The sequence below is a fragment of the Camelus dromedarius genome, chromosome 6 (assembly GCF_036321535.1).
Source record: "Camelus dromedarius isolate mCamDro1 chromosome 6, mCamDro1.pat, whole genome shotgun sequence".
Classification (NCBI taxonomy): Eukaryota; Metazoa; Chordata; class Mammalia; order Artiodactyla; family Camelidae; genus Camelus; species Camelus dromedarius.
In genome coordinates this window covers 51,271,245-51,298,730 of record NC_087441.1, presented here as the reverse complement: position 1 = coordinate 51,298,730, position 27,486 = coordinate 51,271,245, and the positions used below count along the sequence as shown (strand labels likewise).

The 27,486-nt window shown below is 46.2% G+C and overlaps 1 protein-coding gene and 1 long non-coding RNA gene across 12 annotated transcripts in view; one reads left to right on the top strand and one right to left on the bottom strand.

The window, feature by feature from the left end:
• Positions 1-6,576, bottom strand: part of SIM1 (SIM bHLH transcription factor 1) — a 64,464-nt gene extending 57,888 nt beyond the window's left edge. The window contains exons 1-2 of one of the 2 annotated variants that reach the window (XM_010989649.3): positions 6,234-6,576; positions 4,905-5,520 (exon numbers count right to left, since the gene is read on the bottom strand). In XM_010989649.3, the coding sequence (XP_010987951.2) occupies positions 4,905-5,079 (175 nt within the window). In that variant the 5' untranslated portion in view covers positions 5,080-5,520; positions 6,234-6,576. Of the gene's footprint in view, positions 1-4,904; positions 5,521-6,001; positions 6,180-6,233 lie in introns of those variants that run through there. The other variant, XM_031456077.2, reaches the window with a different exon arrangement.
• Positions 6,577-10,854: 4,278 nt separating this feature from the next.
• Positions 10,855-27,486, top strand: part of LOC116154358 (uncharacterized) — a 90,494-nt gene continuing 73,862 nt past the window's right edge. For 4 of the 10 annotated variants that reach the window (XR_010381297.1, XR_010381296.1, XR_010381295.1 and 1 more), the window contains exons 1-2: positions 10,855-11,477; positions 14,033-14,126. This is a non-coding gene — a long non-coding RNA (uncharacterized LOC116154358). The remainder of the gene's footprint in view (positions 11,478-14,032; positions 14,127-27,486) is intronic. The other 6 variants (XR_010381292.1, XR_004138224.2, XR_010381293.1 and 3 more) reach the window with 5 other exon arrangements.

Below are 27,486 nucleotides of genomic sequence, written 5' to 3'. Positions count from 1 at the left end.
AGGACGGCCCCTTGGGCTGGATCTCGGTTTAAAACGAAGAAGAGTCCTCCTGGCAGTGGTCCGCGCGGCACGGAGGACGGCGGGCCCACAACCGCGCCCGCCTGGCCTCTGCTCAGGGCAGGCGGGCGACGACGTCCTCGCACCCGGGAGGGCAGAGACCTTGGCCCGCGCGGGGAGTGAGGAGACATTGCGCGGATGCCTGGAGCCGGCGCACCCTCAGCTGCGGCCACCCGAGCGTGGGCGGGCAGGTCGCCGGCCGCCGCTGCCAGGAGAGAATGGGCCGCACCGCGCGGACTGGCCGACCGGCCTTGGCCTGCATGCTCCTCCCGGATGCGTGCTGCGGGCGGTGCGGGAGGCGCGGCAGGCGCGGCAGGGGCTTCGACACTGCCGCTGTTCCCTGTCTGGTCCGAGCCACCGAGGTCGGGTGACTCCACGCAGGAGCCGCCTACCAGATGGGGCTATCTAAGGAACAAAGTTTGCTTCTTAATTCCCAGACACTGTTTTAGTGTTTTCTGATTAGCAGGCCCATTACTAAATAATTGAGGGTTCCCCGCCATCATGTAAAACTTTTAATTCCATGGATCGGAGACTGGCAATGGGTGAACAGCTAAAATCATAAGGTTTTAGCTGGGTCTAAATTCCATTCTCTTGAGACAGATTCTCTGAGCTGACAGAGAAATGAGGCAAGAATCCATAGGCTCGAACTCTGTCTACCTTTGTGTCTGCAAAAGCTCGAAGCTGCCAAGATTTCCCCAGAATTTAAAAAGAACTTCCCTAGAAATCAGATTTGTCCTCTGGAAATTTAACCTGATTTTTGCTTCAGATGGGTGTGATTGTACCCAGCTTAAAAGCATGCTGCCATAGCTTATGATACCCGGGTTTTACAGTTGTTTCTTTGTTATTGTTTTCATTAGTGATAATTCCCTTTAAAAAAAAAAGTTCTTTTTTCATTGATCTGATCTACAGTTTCTAGCACATAAATCTGCCTTGCAAATACTCTGCGTGAGTTTAGTTCTGCAGTCTACAGTTTAAGTCAGCATCAAAACTGGAATTAAACAGAGAAAACCAGCATGGAGCATAAACTGTGCTTAAAGGCTTTTAAATGAGAAAAACTTCTGTAAGAAAATAAACATGGAAACCTAATGCTCAATCATTTCCCCAAGCAGCAAGAAAAACAGCCTTAAATCACCCATCCACGTGGGAAATGGGGCCTCTTTTTCTCTTTCAGTTCTCAGCCTCAAAAAATAGAAGGTGATTAAGGATTTCAATCTTGAGGTGAATATAATAGAAAGGGTCTGTATAGGTTTGTTTAATCATCCTGTCCTTCCAGCCTTTGTAGAGATTCTTTCCTGCACAGTTACTAATTTCAATTCTGTCATTATTTTTATTTTCCCAAGATATCTTGACAATGAAATGGTAGTGATGTTACCAAGCTTCTGAATGGCTATAGATTTGAAAATATCTGATCTTTTCAAAGGCTATTCTGTGAGCCACTACACCCCCGGCCAAAACTGTATTATATCTGGATAACAAATACATATTTTTAGTTGAGTTTGTTCTATTTGTACACAAATAAAGTCTCAGCATCTCGTTTTTTATCCTGCCTTTCTGGTTTGGATGACACTAAAGACATATTTCTAGATGCCTCAATTCTTCCTTTGTAAGTCTATTTAGAATAGAATATGTTACCACTTGGGAGATATGCAGTTTTAATGATTTCACAGCAATTGTCCCAGGGTTTTGGGTTTTGTTATTATTAAATCTCCAATCTAATGCTTTATTCTTAATTATTGCAAGTGCCCATATCCTACTTGTCTGTTCTCTCTCTCTCTCATTTTCCCCTCAACAGCTCAATTTTATCTACTCAGATAAATAAAAGCTGAAGTTTGCTCGAAGACCAGGAATCTACTAGACCCCGGGGAGAGGGGCAGATTGTATTCAGCAACTGAGGAGGGAGGCAATTAGCTGTATTTTAAAATTTTTTTTAATATGTAGGTATAGAAGGATTTCTGTTTGTTGAGTTAAACCTTTTGTCATTACCGGGTATTATAGATAAAATGTAATATGAGCAAAAACAGTGTTGTTTTACAGCATTGTTATGGCTATAAGTAAGATGTCACCAGATTTAGAATTATTTTAGATTATATACCTTGCAAAACCCACGTTACATGTGATAGAAGGCCACATTACATGATGAAGTAGCCACCTTCATCCCACCCTTAAAATTTTATTGAAGACATACTATGTGCCAGGATGGTGTCAAGATGGATATAAAAATGAAATTAACTTTCAAACAAATTCTTTCCATTTCTCATCACTAAAAAAGATTGCCCCTATAAAGAGTGCTCAGTTTCCCCCACTGCCTTGGATCCAACCTTGTCCTCCTTTATGACTGAAGGTGAACCCAAACTTGGCACCCTCTGCAGGTTGCTCCTAGTTCTGCGCTTGTGATTATTCCATTCCTTTGAAAGCTGCTGTTTTGTTATTGTTCTCTAATATTTTAAAGGGCTGTGTCTAAGTTTTGGACTTTTGAAGCTGATCTATCCTCAAAATTAAAACCTCATCCCTAGGACCAACTGTCCTGATGACCCTGTCTAACTCACCCGGTGGAGGCTGCGGGTGAGTTACGAGCTGAACAGTAGCTTGAGAAATAAATGATGTGTCCAGAGTTCACACATCGTCCATCCCCTCCTCCCCATAAACTCACACTCATCCACAGAAGAAGGGAGAGGAAGGAGGGGCCCCAGGCCCAGAGCTCGGAAGGAAGGTGAGTGGGGCTGCAGAAAGCACAGTCGCCTTTAAAGTAGCCACAGGGGACGGGTTTGGCCACCAAGGAGACTCCAGCGGGAATCTTTGCCGGCGCTCTTTTTAAAAATAATAAGTTGGCTAAGAAAGTTTACTTTTTGTTCCTCCTATTTATTTATCAGGCGACTTATAATTTGTGGAGTTAGCCCTTAATTAAACAAGAAAGCTAGCTCTCTTTAAAACAAAACCAAAACAGCCCTAATCCCTCCCCGCCCCCCCCCCCCCACGGCCGGCCCGGGGTCTGCACGGCACAGACGAGACCCTGGCCCAGTGACTCCGCGGGTTCTCTGTCCCTCCCTGTGCCCGCCCAGAACGGCGACCCGCTATTCTTTTCCTCCGCGATTACTCGCAGCCTCACAAGCAGCACCATATGCTTCTTCTGATCAAACAGTGAGCGACATCGGCAACGATAATTGACGAGACCCGCTAGAAATCACGCAGAAAGGGAGCCCACTGAGACCGCAGGGGCTGACAAATCACTGCTAATAATCCTGTTACGAACAGAGCGGCCAGCGGAGTTCGCAATAGCTTTATTTTTATAAAGTAGGCGCTGACAGTATAAAGAAGACGAGATCTCTTTTTTAAACAGAAGGCAGTGTAGCATAATAGTAATTTTCCCACCAGCAATTCTCAGGACAGTTTGATTGGGAAATGCGGTTTTTTAGTAAATAAGTTCCCCCTCTTTTTTCTATTTCTTTCTTTCTTTTTTTTTTCTTTTTTTAATTTTTAGGGTACTTTAGGTTTTGATGCCTCTCCTCATGTGGTTTCCAGGGTCAGATGAGATTGTTCAAGGAACTGCTTTAAGACAAAATTACTGTAACACTACTTACAGTTTTGGGGGTAAAACTGAACTATAATTTGAAAGTTTTCCTTTAGTGCCCTGACTAACCTGGGGTCATGTTTTGCAAGATTTTGATTCCAGTAATAACTTTTAGTCAAGATGAAGCAGAGTGAAACTCAAAGCCCGATAATGACTATTTCCTTCCCCCTATTTCCTTAAAAGAAAACAACAAACCCCAAACATCTAAAATCAACAATAACATAAACCTCTCAGGGTCAAATAAGAAGTTCTAGTTTGTAAGTAAACAGAGTTCTTTCTCTTGGAGTTTTGTTTGTTTAATATTCTCTTCTTTACATTTCCAAATCCCCCTCTCCCAGCAAAGACATATCTGAAATATTTTTAAACCGTTCATGTTATTTGAAGATGGGTAAAGGAAAGGATGGGGAAACAGAAAAGAGTCTTTCTCCTAGTGAGTGTAAATGATTTTATATAAGACAGTGTTCGATGAAGGCTACTCTGTCCTCACACAGGGAAATCTTGATAATCTAAATACACATTTTAAATCATGCCAATAGCTCAGCTATTCTAACTTCTAGGCCCTATAAGACAATTTCCCCAGGTATCCGTTTGCCAACCTGCCACCTAGAAGATATTTTCTAAATAGGCTAGCCATCTTAATTCAATCTTACATCTCAGAAAATACCAAGCCAAGAGTTGCAAATCACCAAGGCTCAGAGTTAGTTTCAGAATCTGTGAACATCTCAAAAACTCAAAATACATTAGCTATAAGCAATCAAGAGGCTGGGTAAATTCAGGACGTACTTGTTCATGGCTATGCCTGCTCCCCATTTACTGAATTACTGACATAGAAAATATTATCTGGCTTAGATTATTATCTCCATGTACATGGGGCAATCTAGACATGGCAAAAATACAAGAATTTGGAGGTGTTCCTGCTCTCTACTAGATACAATTCTAACAAGAGGAATAAAAAAAGAGAAAGTCATGTTTAGATTAGCAGCAGTTTCAATATTGAGCCCACTATCTAAGTGTTGACAAAAGCACTGTTGGGCTGCTTCCCAATCAGACATATTTGATGGACTGAAGAGAAAGTATTAATGGAGAAGTAGAAAGAGCTACAGGAAAGGCAACAGAAATTCTAAATCCAGAGGGGTCCTTACTTAAGCAGCCATGCTAAACGTCCCTTTGCAGGGAAGCATGAATGTACTTCTCTGCCCAGTGATGTAGGCTCATTCACTGTCTGGCAAATCCTGTACCCCTTCTGCCTTTGAAATTCCATCTGGGCCAAGTCACTTACCTTCTGGGAACACTACTCTCATTTTGAGGTAGCTGGTGGTGAGTCTGATTATGGATGCTTTGTCCAGCTGCGAGGTGATAGCCGAGGGCAAAGGCAGTAATTTAGCCAGTTCATAAAATTCACTGTTTTCCTTCTCCCTCCTAGTCCGGGCAGCATTTTTGGACTTCTCTTTCATCGTGTCTCGTTCCCTCTTTCTTCTTACAACATAAGTTCCACAGATTCATCCAAAACCAAAAATAAACTTTTAATTAGAGATCATATTTGGCAAACATATATAAAGCACGCTTTGAATGACGAGACTGAAGTCTGCTTCAGTGTTTTGTTGGTAGTAAAAGACCAACGTGGAGAACAGAAAGTATTTTCTTTAAAAATATGAGATGCCAGTAGAGGAAAGTTGCTGATCCTCGGCAATTTGGGCAATCCTAGGCGTCCCTGGGTTTCAAATGCCGGCGGGACTCCCGAGGAGCCAGCCTTTTCTTCGGTTCCGAGCTGCGAACCCCGGTCCTCGGAAAGTCGACATAATAATCCCCGACGTTTGCTCTCAGTCCCGCGGCCTTTGAGGCGGCTCCGAGCCCCTTTGGGAAGAACGGGAATGCCGGACAGCTCTTTCAGGCCACTGTGAAGACAACAGCATCAGAGCGTAAGAGATCTGCCGCTCCACAATCACTCACGCGCTCGCCCGAAATCCAAAAAAATGGCCGGAAAGGGCCTCAGCGCGCCTCAGCTTTCCTCGCCGGGCTCGGTGTTTTGGTTTGTGTGTGTGTTTGTTAAGATACGGAGAGATCAGCAGCGAGACTGAGCCCTCTGCGTATAATGCTCGCATTCTCTCAGTCCTGCCAGACACATTCTCCAGCCCCCTGGGAAGTTGCCCAAACAACGGAACGCAGATTTTTGAAGACCCTTAGGAGCCCCTCGGCCTCCGGTCCCCAGGCCCCCGCCCAGGCCAGGCGCACGTCCTAGGAAAGCAGGTTTCCGAAAATCAGAATTCCTCCACCGCGCTCGGGAGCCTTTCATTCCCCCCGACTTTGGCAGGTTGGGAACTTGGCTCTCTACCTTGGGTCTCAAGTCTCAAGGATTCCTGAAAAAGTGGCACTTACACATCAAGTCCCTCGGGACTCCCGAGGAGGTGACCCAGCGCTCTCCTTGCACAGCAGGGGCGGCAACACGCCGGGCACAGCAGCGCCAGGTTAACAGGTGGCACATTCGCGACAGCCCCTCGCAGGCACTTGGGGGGGGGGGCGGCGGTGCGGGAGGCCCTGGCCTCTCCCCCTCCGCCGTAGAGCTGCGGGCGCCCCTAGGAGGGCGCAGGGTGTCTTCCGCTTCACCTACCTTTAGTCCCCGCTGACGGCAAAGGGTGCGGAGGCGCCCGCCTCTTAATTGTACTCATGCTTACGTCCAACTAAGCAACTCCTCAGGCCTCTTAGCTTCCCACCGGCAGAGAGGAGCAGAGCGCGCCCCAGCTCTCTTTTCTTTCCTTGATTATGAATTGGGGGAGGGGTGCATGGGAGAAGGAGGGGGGTGCGGGCTTTGGGACGGGTGAGGTGGTTTTAGAATCCTCCTCCTCAGTAGTTGCTACGAAGCCAGTATTATTCCTAATTGGAAGCCGAAAACGCCCCCCCTGTAACTTCTTTATGGCTTACGGGGTTTAGCTTCAACTTCGCTCCCGGGCTCCTTCTCTCCCGCCCTCCCTTAATGCCACTCACAAACCTCCTCGCTTCCTATTGGTCAGGGGCTTCCCGGGGCGCGGCGCTCACTGGCCGACGGGGCCGAGTGACTTGAGCACTCCCCGCGCCTACTCCCGCGGGCCCCTGCTCCCGGCTCTCCGCCTTGCTACCCGCGTGGCCGCAGAGCTCCTTAAGAGCCGGGGGCCCCGGCGTCTGCGCTGCCCGGCAGCCACTGCTGCTCCTGGCCTCCAGGGCCCTAAGGGACATGTGCAGGATCCGCGCTCCCCGCGCTCCCGGGGGTCGAGTGGCTGTGCACTCGGACCCGGGCGCCCGGCATCTCAGTGCAGAGGGCGCCACAAAGCGGCTGGCAGGGACCCCGGGGCCACCGAGGTCGGGCACGGGGGCTGGGGCGCCCGGCAGGCGAGGCTGCAGGCGGGGTAGGAGGTGCCCGGGCTGAGGGCGGGGTTCGCTCAAAGGCCGACTTGGCGGCCACGCCCTTCTCATCGGCAAGTCGCGGGGCCCATAGAGTGCGCGGGGCCGGCGTTGTGTTATATTTTCTCTTTCGCGTTTCTCTGCAACCACAGCGACACCGAAACCATCCGTCTTAAAGAGGTGCATCTTTTTCGAAATGGGTCGAATTTGGGGGCTGATTTGTTCACGGTAGAAAGAAAGCTCAGTCATGGATTTTTTTCCGATAGGGAGCAGATAGGAGACACTAAGGGGAAAAGGGTTACATTTCAGACCAAAATAGAGTTAGAGTCATTGATACAGGGATAGATATCTCACAACAATCCACTATCTTGAACGCGAGCCAAGACTTTTTGTTGGGTTTTGTTTCAGGAAGCAAAAGTCCAACATGAATAATTCCTCACAGAAAGGATACAGTCTGCATGAATGAATTTACAGCATTCACTATTCCGTTACAGGAGCCGTTTAAACAAGCGCTTGTTAAGTACTATTGCTGACAAGTTATATTTAAGAGAACCTCTAATTAGAATCGCCTTCTCTGTCATATGAGGATAAACAACAGATAGCAACGGGAAAAAGTTCAGTAGCCCTGGAAGACAATTATTGCTGCTTGAGAATCACTCCCTACAGATGCGATTCCCTGCTTGGTTTTGTCGCTGCTGGTGACCACGATTCTGCTCCTGGAGGTGGACTTGGGGGCAGTTGTTTCCTCAGCGATATAAGACAGTGAGAATACCAGTCGTGTTGCACTCGTCCTCTCGTTTGTGGCTCTAATTGCCTCCGAGAAAACATGTATTCTCAAGAGGGGTGTATGCTATCCTGCTGATATTTGGAACAACTTTAAGAGTGTTTGTTCAGAAATACATACATCTGTCACCTCCTTGCCGCCCGATGGCAGTAAGCTCGCAGAACTACCACGGGAGCGTTGTAGGGGTATTTACACATCTGGGAAACACCTGGCGGGAGGAGGTGGTGAGCGTTCCGAACAGAAAGAATTTTTTTTCTGAAAAGAACTAAACGTAGAGATTTTGTAGGTATTTCAAAACCGGAATCCAGCTAATGGGCTCTAACCTAGAAAGAGTCCTTTCCCCAGAGACTGTAGCCACTTGGAGACCTGGGTCTGGGCGGTTCGGACCAAGTAATGCACTCTTATCAAGAGATGAGTGAGAATACATAGAGAGGTATTGTGGCTCCCTTCTACACAAGATTCCAGAAAGACCAGATAAGATCAAGTTAACTGCTACAAGGTGGGTGGGGAGGGTCAGGTGTCTGGAAAGAGTGAAAGAATCTTACGTGAGATCCTTCTTTCTCCCCAATTCCCCGCCCCCAACCTGGACAGCTCTTAGGGCTAAAATGGAGCGGCCAGGCGAAGCAATGACACTTTAGGGGTAAGAAGCAGTTTTCTATTCCGACTGTGTTCTAGAAAGGATTTCAGTTAAGTAAGCGGTTACTGTAAACCCTGTCTCTACTTCAAATAACGGGCAGGTGTGTTAATGCTTTTCTGCAGTCTGAAACCCTTGCCCACCGCAGGGACTCTCTGAGGGTCAGGCAGTGCCGGGCTCCGGACGCAGGGCGCGTTGTGAGCGGAAGACATGTAGTTTTTTGCCTTTAGAAGCAAGACAGGCAAAACGAGTATGGAAATTTTCACACCAAAGACGACGTCCTGGGGGTGGGGGCCAGTAGGGCTGCTCTAGCGACCTAGTGAAGCTCAATAGTCGTTGAATCTAGTATGTGTCCTTTAATAAACAAAGTGAATGCACGGCCACGTGGTGACAGACCCCTCGCTAAGTCCTCCGCACACAACTGTCTGAGCCGCGTTTACCAAGAGAGTGAATTAGCATGGCAACTAACACCTGTTTTTCTAATCTTTGAACCCAGGCTGGAGCGGGAAGGCGGCTCCTTCACTCCCCTGCCCAGGCGCAGGATCCGGCCTCGCACCCTCCTGGCGACCCCGCCCGCGGTCCACGCGCGAGCACCACGCCTGTGGGGGCGGGGGCCGGAGCCTCGGGGGCCTCCCACGTGCTCGCAGAATCGGTGTTCGTCTCTAGCAGCAGGAATTTTTCATCAGTTTCTTGAGTCTAATCCCACCCACCTCTTTGCCAATGTAAAGGGAAAAGCCCCAGAAGGGAGAAAGACGGGCACACGCTACCCACCAACACCAAACAGGAATCCTAAGAGCGGCTAGGCTACCGCCTTCTTGCGCGGGTGCCTCAAACTGTAGCCCTCTGGCCCTCGGGGGCTGTCTACACGGTCCTGGAACGCGATCCTAAAGCGGGAAGAAACCGGAGCCCATCTATAAACATCTTCCTCCTCCTCCCAGCGCCCAACTAGGAAGGCAAACACCCCAGAGTGACCGCGACATCGTGCCCTTGGGAGTCTCTTCCCACTCTGGGACTGCCCCCCTGGATCCCGCCCCTTTGCGTCCCGCCCTCAGCCACCCTGGACGCCACTCTTTGCATGCAAGTCCCAGGGGCAAGGTGTGCCCGCCGTGGAGGAACTGAGAACGTACACGCCCGTGCGTGCGGAGTCCCGCGCGATGCGCGCGCCCGGAACGCAGAGGATGGGGCCTGTGAGGGCCGTCCGACCTATCTCAACGATAGGCAAAGTCTTGACTAGGGAAACTGAACCCTTGGATTGTAAAAGAACGAGTGAACGCCCAGCGGAATTACCGTGCAAACCGCGGAACTAGTTTCAGCACAGCGGCCGCGACCTCTGCTTCGGGCACAGACCTCTATCTTGCCTTATGGTAACTCCTTTGTGCGCGTTGCTGCCTCAACATCTTATCAAAATTAGAATGTACTCTGTCTCCCACATCGCCCCTCATAACATACTTTAGAAAACAACAACAGGCTGCTATGGACCCACACACGCACTTTTACACTCTTGCATATCACATATACACAATTGTACACAGCATACAGGTGCAGATTTTACACAATGGCCAACGTCTGGATGAAGGATATATTTCTAATCAAGAGGCAAAACCCGGGGGAAGAGGGCATAGCTCAGTGGTAGCGTGCATGCTTAGTATGCAGATAGGCCCTGGGTTCAATCCCCAGTACCTCCGTCAAAGATCAATAAAGCTTATTACCTTCCTCCCCCAAACCGGAAAAAAAAAAAAGTGCAAAATCTGAAGATGGTCACTTAAATATCTCAGATGTTCACTCTTTACCACTGGAAAGGAGACTTTATCTAGGAAAATACTAATGTCTCAGGAAATACTACCATTTTTCTTCTTCCATGCAAGTGAATCCTGCTCTAGCCCCATTTTATTACATTTAGACGTTGTGATGTTGAAGCAGAAACAAGGGCCCCTGATAACTTTGACGCGGAGGGGCGAGTCTGCTGGAAAACAAAGGATAGGAAGAATCTCAAAAAATAAGGCCGTACTTAATGTTTTTTAAGTCAGGATAAATATTACTTGTTTGATGAGGACATTTGGGAGAGTATATTTTATGCACAAAACAGCCCTCTTCTGAGGTACTACTTCTCAGGTGCCTGCCTGAATTGACCATTAAAATGTCCAAAAAATTAGCTTCAGTCGTTACATACTGAAAAGAAGAAAGGAAGGAAGGGAAGGAGAGAAAAGGAAGGAAGGAAGGGTAAAGAAAATGTGCCAACTTAAAAAATGAGAGTGGCAAACAAAAGTAAGAATTTTGTGTAGTTTCTCTAAATATTCTGGATAATATTTTCCACCCAGATTTTGAAACCTTAGTCTAATATAACTTTGAACTGGTCCCTGAGAAACAAGAGTGCTTCTTAAACTGGGCCCACTTTAAAAGAATTGAATTGTTCAAACATCAATAGTAGCTAAAAAACTGATGCTGCGCTTTCTGAGGACAGGAGAGCATGGGTGCCTGCTGCCCGGGGCGCTGGCACTTTTCAGACCTTTCCTTTCGAGAAATCGAGCTGCGGATAGTGTGTGTACAGTTCAGCAAAGCAGGGCACGGAAGCACAACCAACATGTTCAAAAGCTGAAGATGAACGTTGGTTTGCGACTTGGGGTTGAAAGACACTTTAATTTTTTTTTTTTCTTGGAGCAGAGAAAGGTTTATTGCAGGGCTGAGCAAGGAGGACAGGTGCTCATGCCCAAGAAAACCCCGACACTTTAATTTTTAAGTCGGTTTCCGAATTTCAGGCCAAATGCTGCTCTCAGTGCACTGCAGGAGTGCACGCCAGGTCCCAGTGGCCGGGAGAGCTAGGGGAGGCTAGTGGCCGGAAGGGGGCGGAGAGGCGTCAGTGGCCTCGAAAAGAGTTAGGGGCATCAGACCTGAGTGGATTCAGAGGACTTGTGCTTCACCATCCTGCTCTGAGAGGTTTTGAATTAGGTTTCTGGAGAGTTTCCCCTTCCCTGAGACCCAGCTTTGAGTTTAACTCCTGGGACCAATGTACTCCGGGACTGTGCCGCGAGCGCCTGAAAAGGACCCCCTAGGCGGAGTAGGTAAGGCATTCTCTTGAGGTGGATCCCTCTAATCCATAAACAAATGATGGACTTCCAGACCTGGCTGAGCCCCGGGGTCCCCTAGGGTGGAGTTACTGGCGGAGCGCGGCTTTTAAATACGTGCTCCTCTCTGATTTAGGAATTGGAAACCCCTGTTGGACTCTGGAGTTGGCATTCCTAAGGTAGGAGAGGAGCAGGGGTGGTCCGAGCCGCAGAAGCAGGGCTGAGGACGAGCTCAGAGTAGGCGCGGGCGCCACCTCCCACCGCGAGGTGACGGCGGCCCGGACCTTGCCCCGAACCCCACCCCTAGACGGCCGCCCTGACTTAACTCGGCTGAAGGCGCCGCCAAACTTAGAGAGCTGCCGCCCACTCTTGCCTTTTGGCGTCACCTCAGGATGATCGCGAAGTACCTCTGTTTTCATCTGCGCTGGGGACCAAGAGCCTCTGGCTTCTGGGACACATTCCCTGGAGTCCCCCTCTAGCTCTACTCATCACCTCTGAGCCAGAGGACTGGAGAGTCTGCCCTGGAAAATCTGGGTATCCTTGCTGCTAGCTGGTAGTTTGGGAACTTGAGCTTGCACGGGAAATGCCTGGAGGGCCTGTGAAAACACAGATTGCTGGTCCCCTCCCCCAGAGTTTATGATTCAATCGATATGGGATGGGACCCAATAAGTTGCCTTTCTAACAAGTTTCCAGATGTTGCTATTGCGTCAGTCAGGGGGCCACACTTTGAGAACCATAGATTTAGTCTGCTTTTTCTCAGCTTGTCTTTGGAGAAGACTGTCGGGAGGGAAAATATTTAAAGTGGAAAACCTATTGTAGGACCTTGGGCATATGGCATAAAATGATAAGACGTCTAGGCTCATGGTGGGGATAGGGTGGGGTCTCTGAAGATGGGTCATTCCTACCTCCTTGGGAAAGAAGATGGTGGCCTCAGGATGAGGGGAAGGAGGCAGGGGAACTAAGCCAGACAGCCTTTCAGTGGGGAGTTTGGCCTCAAGAGGACAGGGAAGTGCTCAGAGCACCCCTAGAAGGTTCTAGAGTTCCAGGGTTCTAGCTGGGAAAGAAGTCCAGAGAGTATGAGTCAATCCACCCAGAGTAGGACACACTAGAATAACAGCAGATAAGCACTGGTTCTCCTTTTGGCCTTGAAACTGTTCCCTAATTTTGCCAGAATTCTTAAGCATAAAGGGCCCGAGATGTGTGTGGTGTTGGTACAGGGGGGTAGTCCCTAGAGGAAGAGGTCCTGCCTGGGGCCCGGGGCTGTGAGGTCCAGGCCTCCTCTCAGGCGTTTTGTTCTCCCTCCTGTGTAGGGCCACGTTAGTACATTGTGACTTTGTCAGTCCTTGGGCACTTTTGTCATATTTTTAGGAACCCCTTCCTCCATGAAAAAATGCTAAAGATTGTATTTTACAGTGAGGTCAGTATAAAGATGAATGTAACTCAGGTTGGAATCATTATCATATATTCATTATTCTTATATTTATTTTTTCCTTTTGAATGTAAAAGAGATTAAAATTAAAATATTTTGTGGGCTCCTGAAATCATCATGAGCCCGAGGCTCTGTGCCTACTGTGACAAATGGATAAACCAGTGCTGCTTCTGGCGCACCTGGGAGGCTGGGGCTGCTAGGGGCGCCTTTTCCCCGCTGCAGCCCCTCGGCCTCTTTAGGAAACCTGGGGAGAGACTTGGGACCAGAATATTTATCCGTGCATCACAGCCTCACTGCAGAGTCCCTCCACCCGGCTTTACGTCCAAGGTGTGACCCTAAAGCTGGGTGGGCAATCCAGACAGATTAGGTTACCAGCATCATTTTTTATCTTAACATCTGGCCTGCCTCACATTTTTTCCTTACTTGAGTATCAGATTAAGTGAAACCCAATTTTTAAAAAGCTATGCAAACCAAGCAAATGCATCTTTGGGCTGCCAGTTGGTGTCCACTATTATACAACATTTAATTTCTTATTATCTTTTTAGAGTTGCTTTACGCATGTTCAAGCAAACATTAGGGTTGGTATTTTCTACACTGTCCTGAACCTTGATTTTTTCATTTTCCATGACAGCTTCCTCATTCTTTCTTTCCCAAACATCTGTATAGCATTCTGTTTTGAGAATATATCAGTATAATTTATTTAACCTGTCACCCACTGAGGGCATTTATGTTGTTCCTCTTCATTGCGATCATAAACAATGCAGCAGTGAACAACCCTGGACACATGACAGTTACCTTCGTACCAGTGTAACCAAAGACAGATTCCCAAAAGTGGAGTTGCTAGGTCAAGGAATGTGGATTTGTGCTCCTAACAGATATTGTCAAATTGCCCTCCACAGAAGTTGTGCTAATTGTCGCTCCCACCAGCAATGCTTGAAGGTGGCTGTTTCCTCACAGCCTTGCAATGAAACGCATTATAACCTTTTTTTTTTTTTTTTTGCCAGTCTGATAGGTGAAAAAAAAATCAGTCTACTTTTCATTTTTCTTTTATTATGGAGGTTGAACATCTTTTCATATGCCTAAGGAATTTTAAATTTTATCTCCTCTTGAATTGTCTTTCCAGAAACATTTGAAGGTGGGGCCCTCTTGGCTCTGAAGAGGTTTGAGGTCCAGGGGCCGGGGCTAGAGGAAGAGCTGGGACCTGGCTTTTAATGGAGGTAAGAGTTTCTTGAACCCCTGCGGGAGAGCTCATCAAAACTGTGGGAACTGGAGACAATCAGAAATACAGGTTCAAGGCTCTGGTGTCATCAACAGACAATTTTTTTCCTTTACGTGAAATAGTCAATATTCTTTAGTGCAAAACACAGAAGATAAATATACAAATATAATTTTAATGTGTCTTCATCCAACAGATATCCTGACTAATTATAGTCAATTAGATTGTACATATGTTAAGACAGCAGTTAATTTATGGATTCTGTATGTTTTGAAATTCAGCTGTCCCAAGTTGATATTTGATCAACCTGTTTCTGTATTTTACCTACAAACACGTGGGGTCTCTATCACAAAAACAGCTCAAGCATTAACATATGCCAGCCAATCACTTCACATGATTTGAGCAAATAACTTGGGGGGAACATGGGGATAGACAGCCTGGTGGCAGTTTCACAGGAGGAAAAGCAGTTACGGTCTGGTTAAGAATGTAAATAACAATGATACATAGGAGAAAACAGGGAAGCAAGTGTGCGGCAAGTGTGCCACCTGTCTGGTTTGGATCTGCTCTGATGTTTGTTTTCACTGGTGGAGATCTGATAACTTGTTTGTGAAGATAAATGTCATATGATAAGCCACCGTGTATTCTCCCTGAATAATCAGAAGTCACATGATGGCAACGTGATTGTTTTACTCCAAACCAGACAGCGATACAAATCTGTGTTAAACCTGATACTAACCCTCCTTAAAATTTTTAATTTCTTATTCATTTCAGGGCTTGAGTGTATTAAGATTATAACATAGTTTTATATCAGATAACACCCTCATCTGTCTCTCTCTCTCTCTCTCTGCCTCTCTTCTCTTCTAAGAAAGACATGATAATGAAAAACTATTCCAGCAGGAGGAGCCGGTTTAGAAACAAATGGATTCCATGGCAACTCCTGACTCCACATGACTTCTAATAACCAGCATTTCGGGTGGAAATTGTCTATGTGCTATTCTGTCCAACGCTGGGGCTTTATGTGGGGTTTTCCCTGCTTTACATCTCAGAAACGGAGTCTTAACCTCCAGTTTCATGAATAAGCAGCAGCAGCAGCAGCAGCAATATGTCACCACCTGTAACCATAATGTGGCCAGTGATTTGTCAAGTGTTTCTGGTTCCAATTTTCAGACTAGCTGACAGAGATGAACACTGAATGAGAAGTGTCCGGAGCTGGTATCGCATAGTGCAGAAAATCTGAGAGGTGTGTTCCACTGCAGGTTGACAGAGAAAGTCAGATGTTCTCATTCAGCTCAATAGAATGGATGCCTCAGGCCCCTGACAGCAGGTCATGAACGCTGGCCGGTGAGTCACAGACCACCGCCCTTGAAGACGAAGACTGAACAGGGACAAAAGTAGCCAGAGCTCCCCCTTCCTCATTAAATAAAACCAAAACGGCCTGAGCTTGTCCTAGAGCCGGGTGACCTGCTCATCCTGATGAGTATGGGCACCACTGTCATGGTAACAAAAAAAGAAACTTGTAGCAGGATGGGTTTGTAATACCTTGTATCTAAGTATTTTATAGTTTTTACTGGGATCCAGGAAAAAAAATTGTGTCACAAAAGGATCAAGTGACTGCTCTTAGAAACACTGCAAGTCACTGATGGAGTCAGTTAAAGGTGAGGAGGGGCTGAGTTTGTGTTCCTGAACTTGGTTCTTGAGCTTCTGGGTTCAGCTGGGGAGGTTGTGCCCTACTCGGGCAGGTCAAGACTGAAATTCAGCCATGACTCAGTCCTATGTTCTGCTCAGGGAGGGCATCTTTTTTCTAATTTGCACAAAGGTGCTAAGTGGTGTAGCTCTCACTGGGCCAACACTACCCTCCTTGTTGATTCTAGGCTGTGTGACACACATCAGGAAATGTTTATTATGACCTCATGGGAATGATCATGTTTCAGTGGTTAACCCTGGTTGCCAGTGAATTTTTTTCTTGGATTTTATGGGGTTTTTTTTCACTGTTAGTTTTGAGAGTTCTTTATGTATTCTATGTATATAAACTCTTTATTGGATATGTGACTTGCAAGTATTGTCTCCTCAGATTGTCTTTTCAACCCCTTTCTAGGGTCCTTCATATAGCAAAAACTTTAGATTTTGATGATGCCCGATGTTTCCATTTTTCCTGTCTAATACTTATTTTCAAAAAGCCATAGAACAACATCATCTCCAAGGAAATGCCTCAATGTCAAAACCACACCTCTGGGAAGCTGTTTCATAATTGCAACAGAGGGATGGATGGCAATTCCAGTTCCATAGATATTTAATAAGCATCTGTTGAGTACCAGCCACTGCTCTGTGTACTTGGGAATTTTCAGGGAACAAAACAGCAAAGATCCCCACCCATGTGGCAGTTCCATTCAGATGGGGGAGACAGACAATGAACATGATAAAAGTTAATTACATAGTAGGTAAGAGGGTTGTAAGTGCTGTGGGAAAACAAAAATGAGCCAAGAGTCCGGGGAGCCAGAGGGGGGGCTTGGTTTGCAAGATGGAGTGGGAGTGTCAAGGTGGCTTTGCTGAGAAGGTGCAACCTGAGCTGACTTGAAGGGGATGGGGTTGGTCAAGTGATGTCTGGAGGGAGGGGGCTGCCAGAGCAAAGACCCAAAGAGGGGTTCACACCCAGGGTGCTCACTGAATAGCAGGTAGATTGGTGTCTGGAGTAGAACAGAGCTGGGATGGGGAAAACAGAGGGAAAGAGGAGAGAGGGGCAGATCGCTGGGGTGTGGAGGCCACTGTGAGGACGTTTCTCTGAGTGAAGGGAGGCGCTGGTGCGGGGTGTTGAGCAGAGGGCTGCAACCCTCTGACTGCTGTCAGCAGGGTCACTCTGGCTGCTGTGTTGCGAATAGTTTGAAGGAGGCAAGAACAGAAGCAGGGAGATGGGTGGGAGGCTATACAAGGATCAAGGAGAGAGATGACGGTGGCTTTGATGAGATGTTAGCACTGGAGATCATGAGAAGTGGTTGGATTTTGTACATATTTGAAGGGATATCCAACAGGGCTTTCTGATGAACTGGATGTGGGAAAAGGAGGGAGAAGGAAGACTTTAAGGTTAAAGTTAGAACATGGGATAAAAGTGACTCAGAGTGTAGGATGAGACTAGAAAGTTAGTAAGAGAGAAAGGAAAAAAAAAAAGATGGAAAAAGTCAACAAAAAAGTGAGTCCAGCCTTCGTGGGGGACAATTCAACAGCTTTTATAGAAATGTAAAATGTGTATATGCTTTGTTCCAAAAATCTCCTTTTTAGGAATTTATCCCTCAGGGATACTTGCATGTGTGCGCGGTTATATGTAAAAGGATTTCACTACAGAACTGTTTGGAATAGTGAAAAGCAGAAGCAACCTAAATACCCACCAGTAGGGGAGTAGCGCATATACTACAGCACATCCAGAATACAGATCACCACGCCGCATTAACTGAGCGGCATGTATCTACTGTAGGCTCTGCAAGGTACATTGGTCAACAAAAAAGAGCAAGTAGCAGAATGATATATGAAGTGGGTGAAGACAACTCTCTCTATATGCACACTTACACATCCACATCGATGTAAATATGTAGCAGTAATCCTGGAATCATACACAGGAAACTCTTGAAAGGAGCGAGGAGTGGGTTTACCCTCTTTATATGTTCAAATAGTCATTTAATACTGTTCTAATTAAACACATTTTAAAAGGTTGAATTATATCCAGAGATTTTTTTTTTAAGTAGTGTGGAGGGATTTTTTTTCCTAGCTAATAAATTAGATTCTTTATTACCTTCCCTAGGGGTCCCAGGAGGTCCAGCCCGCACTCTGGGAAGCACTCCCCACCCCGCGGTTAGGGAGTGAGTCTGGGTTAGCTGGGGCAGCTGGGGCCACTCTATTCAGAAAGGCTCCGGAAGAACCAGCTGGGGCTCCTTTGTGAATGATAAACCCCAACAGAATTATTTTGTCACTTTCTGCCATACGTTTGGGGCAGCATACAGTGGCTGACAGAGACAGGACTTGAAATCCAAAGAGCTGGGCTCTGGTCTCTGCTGCCACACCCCTTGGTGTCTCTGAGCTTCTGTTTCCTTATCTGTAAAATCAAGCACAACCACTACTGTCAAATGAGAGCTATTGCTGGAAGCGCTCGCATGTGGAAGGTCACCAGCCTGTCGGGTCTGAAGGCAGCGATGTGGGTCCTTTTTTACCGCAAGCCAGGGGTTGCTATGTTGTAGGGACTCCGGAAATAGATTTCAGATAGATGCATTTGGTACAATTCCATGAGGTGTTTTGCAGATGAATTGGACTAAATGTTTTGTGAAATTACGTGGGGTTGCTTTCATTGTAAGTTTGCGTGAGAATGTCATTTCTGGATCCTTTTAGGTTTTTTCTTTCCTTTCTTTAAATTTCACTTTCCTCTCCATCCGCTGTGACATTGGTTTGCAAGGGCTCTCAAGGACAGAATGCCAGCAGTATAAGTTTGCCACCTATAGGTGGACACTTTCATTACAGGTGTCGGCCTGTGACCTAGATAGTGGTCTAAAACAAAAACAAAAACAGAGAACTGCCATGCACACAGCACCCCCATGACTTCCACTCCAACTGTCCTCTCCTCGTTTGCTTTCAGTGTTCCCGTAAGGATCGCTAGCAGTGATTTTTGTGCTTGCAAACCAGTGTCACTTTTGCTTTACCAAAATTTGTCTTAAACGTTATATTGTTATAGATATTTTTCCTAGTTGATCAAAGTAGTTTGGATTTTATAACATAAATATTGTATTTCTTCAGAGCATTAAAAACAAAAAAACAGATTTAGATGACTCTGTGCCCCTGCTTGTAAAATATGTGAAGGCATGGACCTGTACAGGCATGAACCATCATACCTTCACTTGAATAAAGCTGGGCAGTGAGGAAGGAACCCAGGCCTTTTATGATGTCTGAGCTCTACTCGATCATGGCCTGATCTATGAGCATCTATTTCCACAGCTATGAATGATGTGATTGGACTAGACTTTTTGTGCAGCTCCTTCCAGCTTTAATAAGGTAAGTTATGAATAGTGCTGTCTAACACTTATTAAGGCCTTAGTACCTGTCAGGCCCCGGGCTAAGCCCTATCTCATTTGACTTGCTTGACAAAACTATTTAATAAGTACCACTATTGTAATAAGAAAACAGACTTAGAAAGATTAAGTAACTTGCCCCAAATTGCAAGGAAGTAAGTGCCACATGGATGACCTGAGCCCACCATGCCTTTATCTACTGGAATATATTTCCAATTAAGTGTTTTTGTATAGTCCCTTTGGAAGTCTACCCTTATATTCCAATGATGCTACCACCAGTATTTTTGGAGAGCTGTTTTAGGAATAACAAACTGGTCTAAATTGTTGGGTTAATATGAATCAAACAAGAAAGTTGGCCTTTGGCTACAAAGTTGTGTGGCTACCTCCAAAATAACTGAGTTCTTGAATCAACTGGTTTTTGATCCATCTACGTCCAACACACCTAGAGCATCTCATTGTCCATACAGGACGGAGACAAAACATGCAGCATGTGCTGTGTGGTAGAGATGTGGGAACTACTGAGAGCCATCGGCCAGACCAAGGCATTTGTGAAGGAGGCACAGGTTGTGGGCAAGACAAGGCACAGGGTGTGGGGAAGGAGGCAGAGCTGGGAAGGTGGAGGCAGGCTTGATCAGACAGGAAGGTTTGTCTCTGGAACCAGCGAGAAGGAATGTTGAAGTGTTCGGGGCCCAGGGAAGGAGGGCCTTGGGTGCCATGGAAGGCAATAGAACATTCTCTTCAACTAAAGAGGAACTTAGTGTGGGGGTCTCGGAAGGACCTGCCTGGGTCCTTGTCTCATCTTTGCCCAGCAGGCTCCCCAAGTGATGTTATTTACCCCAAGGTGTCAGCCGTCACCCTAGTCCCATGGCAATGAGACCCCCAGGTACTTTCCAGATTTCATCTACATTGCCCTATGCTGACACGCCTACCCAGCAGGTGCTTACTTTAGGGGTCTCAGATTCAGCATGTGCCCATGAACTTATCTGTCTCATTTTAGTTCATAATCCCAACATGCTTAAAGCCCACAGGGTCAATCCCTAAAAGACATAATCAGATCTCCCCTCTTCCTCCTTTCCCAGATCCCGCTGGTCCCTGAGTCCTGTCCTAGGTATATCTTCCCTCGGTAGAGCACTCAGGCTTTGGGGTCAGACTTGTGTTCAAATCCTGACTCCATCATTATTAGCTGTAAGGCCTTGGCCAAGACACATGAGCTAACTGAGCCTCATTTTCACCATCTGTAAGACGGGTAATGGGATAATGTATGTAACAGAACCTTGCTTGGGGGCCGGTGCAATACTGTGTAATATATGGCAGCGTGCATCTTTGATAGTCAGTAAAGGTCCATTGGATTGAAGGTGTCTGAACAATCTCATAGTAGCTGCGTGCTGCTTATTTTCTATTTGCCCCTCCCTCTAGAGATCTGTCCTCTGCCCTTTTTACCCTGCTCTCTGCCCCCAACACTGAACCTCTTCAGAGTGTCCCAGAGGGAAGCCGGGCTGCCTTCAGCTTCTGACTGAGTTCAGTCAGTGGGGTGCCACTGGAGAGTGGGAGAGGGAGAGGTGGACTATGTGTTGCTTTGTCCTCTTCCCGCCACCACTGGGTGGTGGTCATGTTCTTCTAGGCTCTGTTTTGGTGGACAGCCTGTCTCTTACAGCTGCAGCTCTTTCTCCCTTTGCCCTCTTAGACCGGGGGTCGTGAGGGCTTCTTCCTCTTGCCAGTCTCTAGGTGCTCCTTCATCCTTTTGTGGCATCCAAAACCCTGTTCCATTCTGCCCAGTCCCTTCATTAAACTCTCCTCACTTCAACCCTGTCAGTGTGCCATCTGTTTCCATTAGAGTCCGCCAGGACAGGGTGCACATGGAGTTTTGGAAAAAGCAATCTGACAGTGGCCCTCAAGATGGGTAGAAAGATGGGATCCATCTGAGAGAAGGTGTAGAAGAGGGATTGGGCTGGAAGAGACAGTGCAGGGAGGGTGGGAAGGAGTGCAGTTGGAAACACTCTCTTTTGCTGTGTGGAGTGCCTACCTCTGCCGCTGGCCACACTGTTGGGAAGACATGTGTGTTCACTGTCGGCTCTGAAAGCCAAATCCTGCTTTTAGATGACTGTCTGGGGAATTGAAAGATAAATCTGAGGAACTGAGCATCTGATGAGCAACCATAGCGCCATCGAGGCCCTAATCCTGTTTTGCCTGCTCGAGCCCTGTCTCAGGTCTGGTTGCAGTTGACGCTGAATTTAATTAGAACTATAGAAGTCTTTATTTCTCTCCCAGCAAGATCAAATGCATACCCTCCATACTCCAAGAGTACTTCACAGACACTCCAATTTAGGACTGACCATATTGACTTTGAGGGCAGGGACACACCATCTGGGTTCAGCCTCAGTTCCCTAGCGCCCAGCCCAGAGCCTGTGTACCCTACCCCTGCTCTGAGGAAGCCCCATTGGTTGGGTACCTAGGTTGAGGGGCTGGCTGGTGTCAGTGTGGACAAGAGTGAAGGGCCATGACTTCCAAGCTGTGGCAAAGCCCTGTGTCCATGGGAGTTGGGAGCAGAAATAGCTTTGAAATGAGCGGTTTGTAGGAGGGGAAGGGCAGCCCTAGGAGGAAGCTTGGAGCCAGGCACACACCCTTGTCGCAGCGCTCACAGAAGGAGAGCAAGCCTGGCCTTCTTACCCAAGCTGCCTCTACGAGTTATAGTCCTTTGCAGAATTCTGATGTGCAGTGGTACACAGTAAATGTATGTGGCAAATAAAGGACACCATCCACTGTTCATGCTGCTGAATTGCCCAAGGAAATGTTCCCTGAGAGAGATATTGGAATATTTTATTTGGCAAAAAGAGACATACTGTTTTGAGTTTTGTTTTCTCGTCTCTTGTAGAGATTGTTAGGGATGATTGACAACATACACCTTCACGGGGGCAGGATCTGTGATGGGTTCGTGGTTGAATTGCCACAGGACCCAGGGTATAGTAAAAGCTCACAAAATACTTGTGACTTGGCTTGATCGAGGCAGCCTGGAGAATTTGGCAACCCTGTCTGTGCCTAAAACTGTCTGAATCTCACCAAGATGCCATCCTATGGTGGTTGATTCTCCTATCACAAATATGAGATTTGCTTTAATTGGTTTTTTTTTTTTTTTTTGGAAGGGGCGATAATTAGGTTTATACATACATATTTTTTAATGGAGGTACTGGGGACTGAACCCAGGACCTCGTGCATGCTAATCACACTTTCTACCACTGAGCTATATACCTTCCTGCTGCTTAGATTTGCTTTAAATGAGACTTTCCTAACTGAAGCATACTTTCCACTCTGTTTCCTGTCCTCTGGCTTCACTTTACTTTATCCTCCCCTCTTCCTTTGTGGCAGAAGCAGAACTTGCCCTGGACAGTGTGCAAGCAGAGCGGGAGCCCTGGGGCAGGCCCTGACGCCTTGCCTCCGTGTCCAGTGTGGACTCTCTCCCTTGTCTTTTCCCTGGCTCTCACCCACCGCATTTCAGGACTGGGAAATGCATTGTAGAGACTGCCCTCATCGATTCCTGGATTAAAAAGGATGGCCTGAGAATGCCGTGATAATCACAAGAGGAGAGCGAGACCCTGCCCCAAGTCGACTCTTTCCTTTTTGTTTTTCATGTTTTGATCTTATGAGCCTTGACTGGACTCCATTGAAAACAATGGCAGTGTCTTCAAAGGGGAGTATCAAGCCCTCTGAATGGACTAATTCTGCTCCAGATTCCCGCCATCCATCCGCCCTTGACAGGCTCCGGGAGAAGTCAACAGGTGGTTGTCCAAATATAAATGAAAAGGCTTAACTCTCAAAACATCACTGTCTGAGGGGATTTTTAGAGGACTTTACTCTGTGGTTTTGGCAGTGACTGTGGGCTTCTTTGCCAGCATACAGAGAAATTTGACCTGTGTCACTCAGGAGCTAGAGATTTTCATCACTACTGTCTCTGCATTGCACCTACCCACCCCTTCTTTTCCCCCACAAACCAGCAAATTCAAAACTAAGAAGTGAAGAGAGATAGAGGCTGAGGAAACAAAGGAAAGGGAGGGCTTGGTGAGTCTGTATGTTATTCCCTTATTAAAGTCACATTCATATGTGTCAAAAACAGAGGGTATTCTGATGTGTGGGTGGAGTGGGAGGACAGGTAATTTGCAAGCAGACTTCTCTCAACACAGTTTGCTCTGTGCTGATGAAACTGGGACAAATTATTAGCGTTATCTAGAGGAACAACATATATTTAAGTTACTGCCAGCTTCTCAAGTGGGGATTGAGAAATAAAGCAATAGGCGGGCAGTGGAGGGAAGGACCATAGGGTATAATCTTTCGAGTTTATCTGTAATTTTCTTTGGTACTTTACCTCTTAGGCAGCCAACCACCAGAGACAGGCCATGTGATCCTACAGGAAAATACTGACTTGGGCAAAACCCGTTTTCCAAAGCAGATTCTGTATGTCTCAAAGTAGCAGCAAGTCTGTCAGTAGAATATACCTTATAGAAACTTTACTGAGAATTTAGGGATTCAATTCAGAATCTAACTTTACATGCTTCATCTTCCTGAGCAAATAATTCACTTGATACTAGTTTAGAAGAATAACCTGTCTTCACTTTCCATTTTGGTAAGCCATCCTGGGTGTTTAGTAATTCCAAATAGCTGCTTAAAAGGGATGGCTATAACACTTTGGTCTAATCTAGAGGCACAAAGATTTGATTGTATAAATAAAAGAATATATACATCAGAGCTCAGCTTACATATATGACATTGATTAAGTTATATGAATCAAATAAAAATCCCCAGGTAAACAGCAGTGACAAAGGTGAACACTCACATTAATAGCAGGCCAGCATGGAGTCCTTCGTCTTCCTTCTTGTCCAGGGGAGGGAAAGCCTGGACCCCTCAGTCCCAAAATATCAGGTTGGGTCAGTAGGCGGAACACCTGCCCTTAGGAGCTGCCATCTGAAAGGTTCCTTACAGACAAGTCCCTGTGCCACTTAACTTGGAGTTTTCTAAGATCCCTGAGGCTCCTCCTCCGAGCCCTCTCCTCCAATATGGCCCAAGGGAACACACACCCTGTTTTAGCCTGATGCCAATTTCAGATGGGCTCCTGACAGCTGACCTTTGTAGAACAGGCACCCCTGGTAGCCTGGGTGACTCCACTGTGTTCCCAAACACCAGGATGCCATCTCAGCTTGCTGTGGTGGAGCCTCAGCATTCGCTGGATCATGGAAGATGCTCAGGTCCTTTCTTTTCTGTTGGATGAAAGGGTCAGGCTTGGACCCCAAGGAGGCACACAGACTCCTCAAGTGAGTGCAGAGAGAGCATTATTTAGAAACGACTTTATCTTTTTCCTCCCCATATGTACCATCCTTGATCTATCACCAAAATATAGAGAAGTTGCCACAGAAACTGAGCAAAAGGCATTTATAAACCTTGTGGGTGTAGGAAGAGTTTGTTCCTCAGTCCTTGCGATGGGACGGCAGATTAGCACTTGACGACCCTGATGGTCATGCACTTTTGAAATAAATAAATGTCTCCTAATGAGCTTCTAAATTAGAGAGGAGAGGAGGCCCAGCTAACCTCTGCATGCTAATGGCATCAGAAACACGGTAAAGCTACTCAGCACTAAACTTGACAGCTTATGAATGCCAGAAAATGTTGTAAAGTGAAGAATAAAATCTATCGAACAAATCCACAGTGGCCCTTCCACTAGCTAATTAGATCTGTGGGTTCTAAGAGAACTAATTTTCTCCATCAGAAATGAAGAAAGATGACTGACCTCAGGCGAAAGGAGAAATAGTATCATCAAGTTGTTAATGTCTAATTAAAACTCTGTGAAAAGCAGCTATAGCAAAAACTCAATATTGGCACTCAGGCTCAAGAAAAGAAGAGAGTGACTTTTCACACAGCTGAGCGGACACTGATCTTGGGAGGGCAAACCCCTGTTCCAACAGGCTGCCAATGTGTAAGACTTCCAAACTCCTCTTTGGGAATTGGTTTCAAAATTAATTACTCCAGAACCATAGTCTCATTTTGTTTTTGACGAAAGCTGGTTTTACCTAGACTGATTGTGTTAATTTCTGGTCATTTCCCAAAATCAGATTTTCTCTCAGAGAAAAAATGTTTGCCACCACTGGAGAAATGTACCTCGGGCTCTGAAGGGAGTCCTGAAAGGGAGTTTCAAAAACTTGTGGGATGTAACTGAATTGTTGAACTGACTGTGAAAGCACAGTCTACTGAGATGATGACTTTGAAGGAAATAATAGTCATTCAGGGATTTGCTGAAAGTCAGACTGCTTTGCAATCATTACTTGTAAATTTGAGTATTTATATAACCAAATTTATGAAAGTCATTTTTAACCAAAAGAAAATTGTTGAAGTTTGTACAATTCCTTTTGAGATATAAGAGGAAAAGCCAGATCTTTTCTCTTCCCCTTTAAAATACACTGGCATGTTAAGAAGTCTGTTTTTGAGTTCTTGTGTTTATGAAAAAAAGCCTTATGTCACCTGCCAAGTCTGTAAGTACTGGCTAAGAAGAGTTCTTTTCCCATTCTTATTTTTCATCTTTCTACTTCTCTGTCTTCCACAACCTCTGGCAATCTTTGACCTCTAAATTTTAGGGATTTTAACTGGTTTTGTTTATCTTGAAATTCTTTTCTTAATGATGGTTCTGAAGCAGCCCAAGATGGGGCCCATTTAGGGCAAACAGAGATAACAAACCCTAAGAGGAATTAAGGAAAGTGTGAAGTCGGAGGAGATTCTATTAATTCTATTTTAAAGATCTTTTCTGGTAAAATTTCTCAGTTACCTACTTGTTATAGTCATATGAAAGCACAGGTCGCCAGAGCTTCGAGATCACTCTTCTCCCTCCCGTCCCAGACACCACTGTCCTGTCTCTGAAGGTCACATTGACATCTCTGGAACCACTGGAAAATTTTCAAAGCCCCAAAGTTTTCCAAAGTGCTGACTTAGAGAACTGGATTGCTTGGTGTGCATTTGTAGAACTTTTCCACAGGTTTCCTATTCATGTGGTGAAGCAATCAATAGGGACGGAGGGATGGTATACAGCTCTTATCCTTGCCTCATTATGAAACGACTACCTCAGCTACACTCAGGTCCAGCACACCTGGGACCTCACAAGGTATTTGGGGGGAGGAGGAGAGGTGGGGTGTGAGGGTGGGTGGTGGTGGTTTCTTGGAAATAAAGAGCATTCATCTCTCAAGGCTTTTACACTGAGTAGCCAATCCTCAAGGTTGCTGTGCTTGGGTGGACAACGTGCCTGGGTTGGATGCTTTGGAGTCAGAGGTTCAAATCCTGCCCTCACCATATGTGGGTTGCATGTCCTTGAGAGACTGACTTAGCTTCTCTTGAGGTCTTTGCGGAATGAGGAGGAATGCCAGCCTCACAGAGTTGCTGACAGGACTTGAAACAGAAGGAAAGTAACATGTGTGAGCACTTGCTTTTATACCCTCACACCACCCTCACACTGAATCCCTACAACAACTCTGAAAGCCGGTGTCATCATTTCATCTTCAGCTAGGAAACGAGATTCAGTTAAGCCACAGAAGTAGTAAGTAAGTAAGTAAGTAAGTAAGTAAGTAAGTAAGTAAGTAGTGGAGACGTAGTTCACGGCCAGGACTGTCTGACTCTAAGTCCTGTGTCTTTTCTGCTACCCCGAGGTACTCAGTAAATGTTAGTTTCTCTTTAAGAAGATATCTCAAAGCTCGAGGGAACGGCAGGGCAATGCGGGAGCAGGAGGGAGGCTGGGGGATGGAGACAGACTCAGTAATGGTCTGTGGAATGGCACTGGTGCTTTGTGCGGACGTGCTGGCAGAGGAAAGATGTGTTTTCAAACCCATGTCCTTAATACCAGCCAAGGTCAACCCGAGAACAATTTGCAGTGGAAAATTACACCCGGCAAATTCTGCAGCCTGATCCTAATTAGGAGCTAACCTCTCTTATTAGGTGAACTTTTTCTTTATTCCTCCGCTGGGGAGAATGGACTGTAATTTGTTAATGAAATAGCATGCTAATGTATGTCATCTTATAATTTGTGGATGATCAAGAGAAAATGTTCTTTCCTCACAAAAATAGGGCTTTTATTTCCCACTTTTCTTCTTTATTCCTTCCACATCTTTGGTCCTTTAAACATGTTCCTGTGGATTCATAATGAACAAGTGGAAGAGTGAGACCATCTACTTCTTCCAGAAACTTCTTTCACACCCACCCATTTGTTCAGCCTCCTGGCTTTGCTGTTTCAATTCAACCATTGTTTCTTCAGTTCCCAGAGGACCCTGAATAGTCTCTGAAGAGGAGGTTACA